The following is a 6,834-nucleotide window of genomic DNA, read 5'->3' as shown; positions in this document are numbered from 1 at the left end:
CCTTTCACTGGGCTATGTAGGTACAAAAAAGAAAAGAAAAAAAAAAAAAAAAAAAAAAAAAAAAAAAAAACACTCCCTGCGAATGCTATATACATTTTACCTGCCACTGCCTTATTCTCACCATCATATTAACTTCACCTATTAAGGATAAAGCAACTACAAGAAAAAAAAATTCCCTTCATTGCAAGAAACTATGTAAGTGATTGTGGACATTTCCTGTCCATGTAACTTACAAATTACAAACATCTATGAAATTGTCCTTTATTCTGTTGTAATTCAGTGCATGGAACCCTTAAATTCCTAACTGTGGTCATCACTATTTTTAGGATTAGGCAGCACATGTTCCTGACATGCCAGAGCCAATTCAGCACTTTCATACTGACATACATATCAAGAATAAACTAATTTACTAGATTAACTGAAGGAGAGGGGGGAAAATTATATATTTAGTCAGGAGCAATAGGACAACACTTCTACTATCACCAAGGACTACTCAGTATTATGCACAGGTTAACAACTATCTCACAAGGCACAACCCTTCCTTCCACTATGCTGAACTAATGGCAACAAAACTGGAAGTATACCGAAATCTTTTTGGTTTGAGGTCAAGTTTGAATGTGATGATGTAAGGTTTCTTGTTTGCTTCACAAGGTAAAACGTACAACCATAACAGGTAAGTGTTAGGCAGGTCTCAGTATATGCTTCCTCTACTGCAATCCTAAATAGGATATGGAAACAATGTAACAATACTTGTCTTCTGAAGACCTTTTATGGTTATGCTATAGAGCCCTGTGACAACAGTGACATTCTGCCTGACATCCTATCAAAATAACTGATGTCAACCACAGTCATTGTCTGTTTCCTTCCTCTCCTCTTGAGCTTAGAGACAAACACTTTGGACAATTTCTCCCTAATGACACTAGTTGTACATCATCAAAGCATAAATGCTGCCAAGCTGTCCATTGCTGTGAATGCTCTCACTCATAAAGAAGAAAATAGCTTACATAAGAATTTTTTTCGAAGTGTTTGTTCAGCTGGTGGGACTGAAGAGCGAATACTGGGAGGTTGGTGTTGGGGGGGACGAGGATGGCAGGATGGAGTTGAGCAGCAGGAGTCGCTGAAGATTACTGTCCAAGCAGCCATTTTTGGTGCCACTTGCCTCACCATTGCTCTGCAGACCAGAAGAGGTGACTCAGGCCAAGGATTCTAATGGGCTGCCCTAAGTCATAAGTCAAGGATTCTTATGGCTCCCATAAGTCTTAAATCAAGGATTTTTACATACTCCTTTCTCTTATGCAACTTCTACTAGGTATACTATAATGCTTAACTGCAATGGAGGAGCAAAGTAGGGTTACCTCTCTTTCTGAATGCTACTGCATAAGTAGGCCTAAGCAAACAGAAGTACAGGCAAACTCAAAACAAGTTCAAAATTGAAATATCTATTACCAATAAAAAATCACTTCCTACTTTTTTGCATCTAATCACTCAGACCTAACTGTATTACATACTTTATAAAGTGAATCATAAATATAAATATATATGTATATATATATATATATATATATATATATATATATATATATATATATATATATATATATATATATCAGTGTTTATATCAGGAACTACTGTAGCAGCATTATTTAGTCTCATTATTACCTTTTTTCAACATAAAATAAACTCAGTTTTCCTCAAAGTTGTGGTAATACTTCACTTATCACAGAAGGCAGTTTGGTACACTACATCTTCTATGAATTACCTAATTCATGGGAAAAATTTCTATATAATATGGATAATAGAATCAGAGTATGACACTTCTCTTAGCAATTCATTAAATCTACAAAAATACAAAATTCATTTATTAAGGTTCTGGTGAAAAAAAATCATTTACAGATCATATCCTTCATGGAGAGCTATTATTTAGGGTGTTACAAGGAGAGAGTTGTAAGCAACACAATGAATAAGAAATCTAGAATGCAAAGTGTAAAATTTTTAAAGGCACATGTAAATTATTCTATAAAAGAAAATAATGATCTGATCCTTTTATAATAAAATTATGTATTAGGTTTATCCTAAAAATGTGAGGAAATGTCTGAATGGCAAAAGAACTTCTCAGCTTCTGAACTAAAACAAATTTTAAAAAATAAAAAACTACAAAAGAACAGAGAATAATGTATCCAGATAAACTTGCATGTTGGTATATGTCTGACATGAACGCAGCTTGTCCGAGAAGAAATGAAATGAGACATAAAAGGCTATCTAGACTTCATTCTCCATAACAACTACCTCAAATCCCAAAAAGGAGGCTAAGTTGCCTCATGCTTTCCCTGAAACATACTCACACTTGCTGAGGAAATATTGTCTGAGCTCCGAGTTTTGGAGACTGGAGGAGCATTGGCACAGAGGTTGAGGTGTGTGGTGTCTGTGGAATGGCGGCGGTATTGAGGAAGTCCAATGGGGGATATGTTGCCCCCTTCTTCCCCCTCACTCTCGCTCACGAAGCCGTCTAGGCCTGCCCAGCTGATCAGGGGACAAGAATCAGAAAACAGCATTAGTTTACAAAAATGCTGAGGACTTCACACAACAAGCAGTTTTTCCATGCTGGTTAGGCAAATCAACATGGATAATTAGGCAAAATAGTGGGAGGGTAAGACAAAACAGTTGTAACAGATTTGAAGGTATACTTTCCTATCAGAGTATCATATTTAGTTTCTATTTTTCATTTCAATCAAAGTTGAAATTTGATTGCTTTTATTGCAAAGGATATCTTCATGATCCAAATTTCTATCTTTGCAACAGTACAATATCAGCTGTGTAACCATAATAAGATATGATAAAAGTCAATCACATCAACACAAAGTGGATATAAGCATTAAGACATAGCAAATGGAGAGATTTTCCCTTACAGGAGTGAAGACGCCACAGGCCAGGATGCTCTATTTGCAGCATCACGGTTGATTGATACATTGTTTCTTCGCTCACAACCAATCCCATCTGAAAGAAAGAAAAAAAAAAATCATTTATTCCTATCAAACCTGCAATTTGTGTTTATGTGGGCAAAGCAATATGCTTATAAATGGATACAATAAAAATATGACGCATTACCTGTTCATTAGAAAAATGGATTTTAATTTTTTTCACTCGCAAATAAAGTAGATAAACCAAAATGTTATATACAAATATAAATATAAAATCAAAGTACATTATCACACTTGTATTATTTGTAAGAGCTAAATAAAAATAAATCCCATATAACAAATACAAATCACTAATTCTATCACGACAAGTTTAAGAAATGAACTAACCTAAATTTGTATATGTGTGTGTGTGTGTGTGTGTGTGTGTGTGTGTGTGTGTGTGTGTGTGTGTGTGTGTGTGTGTGTGTGTGTGTGTGTGTGTGTGTGTGTGTGTGTGTGTGTGTGTGTGTGTGTGTGTGTGTGTGTGTGTGTGTGTGTATGTGTGCGTGCATGCATGTGTGTGTGTGTGTGTGTGTGTGTGTGTGTGTGTGTGTGCATCTGTGTGTGTATGTGTGCGTGCATGTATGTGTGTGTGTGCATCTGTGTGTGTGTGTGGATGTATGTGTGTGTGTGTGTGTGTGTGTGTGTGTGTGTGTGTGTGTGTGTGTGTGTGTATGTGTGTGTGTGCATGTATGTGTGTGTGTGCATGTGTGTGTGTGCATGTGTGTGTGTGTGTGTGTGTGTGTGTGTGTGTGTGTGTGTGTGTGTGTGTGTGTGTGTGTGTGTGTGTGTGTGTGTGTGTGTGTGCATGTGTGTGTGCATGTGTGTGTGCATGTGTGTGTGCATGTGTGTATGCATGTGTGTGTGCATGTGTGTGTGTGTGTGTGCATGCGTGTGCATGTGCTTGTGCGAGTATGTATGCGTGTGCTTGTGCGACTATTTATGCATGTGCTTGTGCATGTATGTATGCATGTGTTTGTGCATGTACATATGCATGTGCTTGTGCGTGTATGTATGCATGTGCTTGTGCGTATATGTATGCATGTGCTTGTGCATGTATGTATGCATGTGCTTGTGCGTGTATGTATGGATGTGCTTGGGCGTGTATGCATATGTGCGCATGCATGTATATGCATGCTTGCTCTCATACGCAACTGCATCTTTGTATTTTTTCATGTCAGTATGATGTCCTATCACATCACAAACTATCCCTCACACTGTGCTTTTGATCCTGCTCTAAGGTTGTGAACGCCAAACAGTATTGCACCTCATTCCCTTAAGAATTCTTTTGTACCATAGCAAAAAGCATAGAGAGCTGGGTAATTTGACTCTGCACACACCCTGACACATGGTATAGAATAGCTACTGGGGTTCCAGTCACGAGAGGGTAAACACATGCATGCAAACTAATTTTGTTAATCATGCAGATCAAAACCCGGACATTTTTATTTAAAAACAGGAAATACAAGAAAATCATCTATCCATTCATATTTAAAAAACAGAATTACAAGAAAATAACCTACATCCCTACATTGCTAATAATACATATAAAAAATACAAGATATTTTAACAGCCCTGTTTTGAAGAGGGAGAAAAAATTAAAAAGTTTAAAATTAGTTCCAAATCATATCAGTGTCCTGAATGTTGCTTAAGATGCTTTGATTACTTGCTTGACCTTTTGTATTCTGAAATATGATTAGGAAAAATCATGCACTTCATATAAGCATGCATACATACTGATGTATATTATTTATATAAATAAATACTTGTGCATCCTGGCACATATTCATAAATACCTGTGCATCTATGCACACATTCAAATGCACACATAAAAATACAGATACACAGCCATACACACAAACATACAGACAGATACACATACAAAAAGTGCAAGGTGCATTCCATGTAAAAAAAAATGGAGGAGTACATTGTTACACTGAAAAGACAAAGTAGAAATAATTTTGCACAGCAACACCATTCACAGCATAACAAGATGAGAAAAGAGTCAGTAACCACAAATGCACAGAGCAACAAGGTCTGGTTGTTTACCCGTCCAAGGTGGCAGAGCGGGTTTCTCTTCTCCACTCGGGTACTCCGTGAGCGTCACACCTGCAAGGGACACCAAATGCTCTCTAGGCTACATCATTGCATCTCACTCATTAAAGACTCCCCAAACAAAGCAAGCAAAAATAGATTTACAGAACTTTCTCAAAGTTTAATAAGTTGAAGCAAAAACAGTGAAGTAGGGAACAGGGGAAGCAAAAATATGATTAGCAGGTTGGAATGCTACTTCTTACTTTTGTGACATGAAACATAAACCAGGTTTCAGTAAGTTGATAAAGTGCTACCTGACTCTGGCTATCAATAACCATGTACTATTACATTATACTGAAGAAGACTGAAGCACAAAACACTTTCAAAATTAGCCAGATCTCAAGAAGAATCTCATACACAGAAGAAACAGTCACTAGATCTACATATTCTACAATTCTACAATATAATCCCTATGAGATATGTAACATACAACCATATCAGTAATGAACCTAAAATAAATGCAAACCTGGAAAAAAAAATCTATTGGGCATTAGATGCATGTGTCATCTTTCTGTTTATATTGCTTAGTCTCTTGCAAATCCTCTGTACCTGTGACGTTGCCAAGAACCACTACTGTTATGCTGCAGCTGGCAGTCCATAATTGATGAAATTATATTTTATAAACACTTGATTCGAATTGTAAATGTTATATCTTATGACCTATAGACCTATTCTATTTTACAAAAGGATCATTATCATTACTGCTACTGCTGTTGCCAAATTCATCAAGATTATGTCAGTGTCATTGTTGTTGTTATTGCTATTTATATTTTGACATTCTTATGCATTGTTAGTATCATAATCAGTAACACAATTTTACAAATAATTTATGGATGTAATGATGACACATATACAACTAGTGATGATAACTTCCTAGTGATAACACCTATAATGATAATCATGATAATAATGATAATGATAATAGTAATAATGATGAGAATAACTAAGATAAAAATGACAATAACAATGATAATAGTTATAGCAATAATGATGACAATAACAGTGATGATCAATGATTGATGATTGATGGATGATGATGATGATGATGATGATGATGATGATGATTGATGGATGATGATGATGATTGATTGATGGATGATGATGATGATGATGATGATGATGATGATGATGATGATGATGATGATGATGATAATGATGATGATTGATGGATGATGATGATGATGATAATGATGATGATGATTGATGGATAATGATGATGATGATAATGATGATGATGATTGATGGATGATGATGATGATGATGATGATGATGATGATTGATGGATGATGATGATGATGATAATGATGATGATGATTGATGGATAATGATGATGATGATAATGATGATGATGATTGATGGATGATGATGATGATGATGATAATGATGATGATGATTGATGGATAATGATGATGATGATAATGATGATGATGATTGATGGATGATAATGATGATGATGATAATGATGATGATGATTGATGGATGATGATGATGATGATAATGATGATGATGATTGATGGATAATGATGATGATGATAATGATGATGATGATGATTGATGGATGATGATGATGATGATAATGATGATGATGATTGATGGATAATGATGATGATGATAATGATGATGATGATTGATGGATGATGATGATGATGATGATGATGATGATGATAATGATGATGATTGATTGATGATGATGATGATGATGATGATGATGATAATGATGATGATTGATGGATGATGATGATGATGATGATGATGATGATGATGATAATGATGATGATGATGA

At 35.5% G+C, this 6,834-nt stretch overlaps 1 protein-coding gene across 2 annotated transcripts in view; it reads right to left on the bottom strand.

Moving 5' to 3' along the window:
* Nucleotides 1-741: 741 nt before the first annotated feature.
* Nucleotides 742-6,834, bottom strand: part of LOC113827969 (uncharacterized) — a 19,099-nt gene continuing 13,006 nt past the window's right edge. The window contains exons 7-10 of one of the 2 annotated variants that reach the window (XM_070134032.1): nt 5,007-5,066; nt 2,907-2,994; nt 2,343-2,520; nt 742-1,171 (exon numbers count right to left, since the gene is read on the bottom strand). In XM_070134032.1, the coding sequence (XP_069990133.1) occupies nt 1,031-1,171; nt 2,343-2,520; nt 2,907-2,994; nt 5,007-5,066 (467 nt within the window). In that variant the 3' untranslated portion in view covers nt 742-1,030. The remainder of the gene's footprint in view (nt 1,172-2,342; nt 2,521-2,906; nt 2,995-5,006; nt 5,067-6,834) is intronic. The other variant, XM_070134033.1, reaches the window with a different exon arrangement.

Source organism: Penaeus vannamei, chromosome 19, assembly GCF_042767895.1.
Source record: "Penaeus vannamei isolate JL-2024 chromosome 19, ASM4276789v1, whole genome shotgun sequence".
Taxonomy (NCBI): domain Eukaryota; kingdom Metazoa; phylum Arthropoda; class Malacostraca; order Decapoda; family Penaeidae; genus Penaeus; species Penaeus vannamei.
This window is presented reverse-complemented; position numbering and strand designations above follow the sequence as displayed.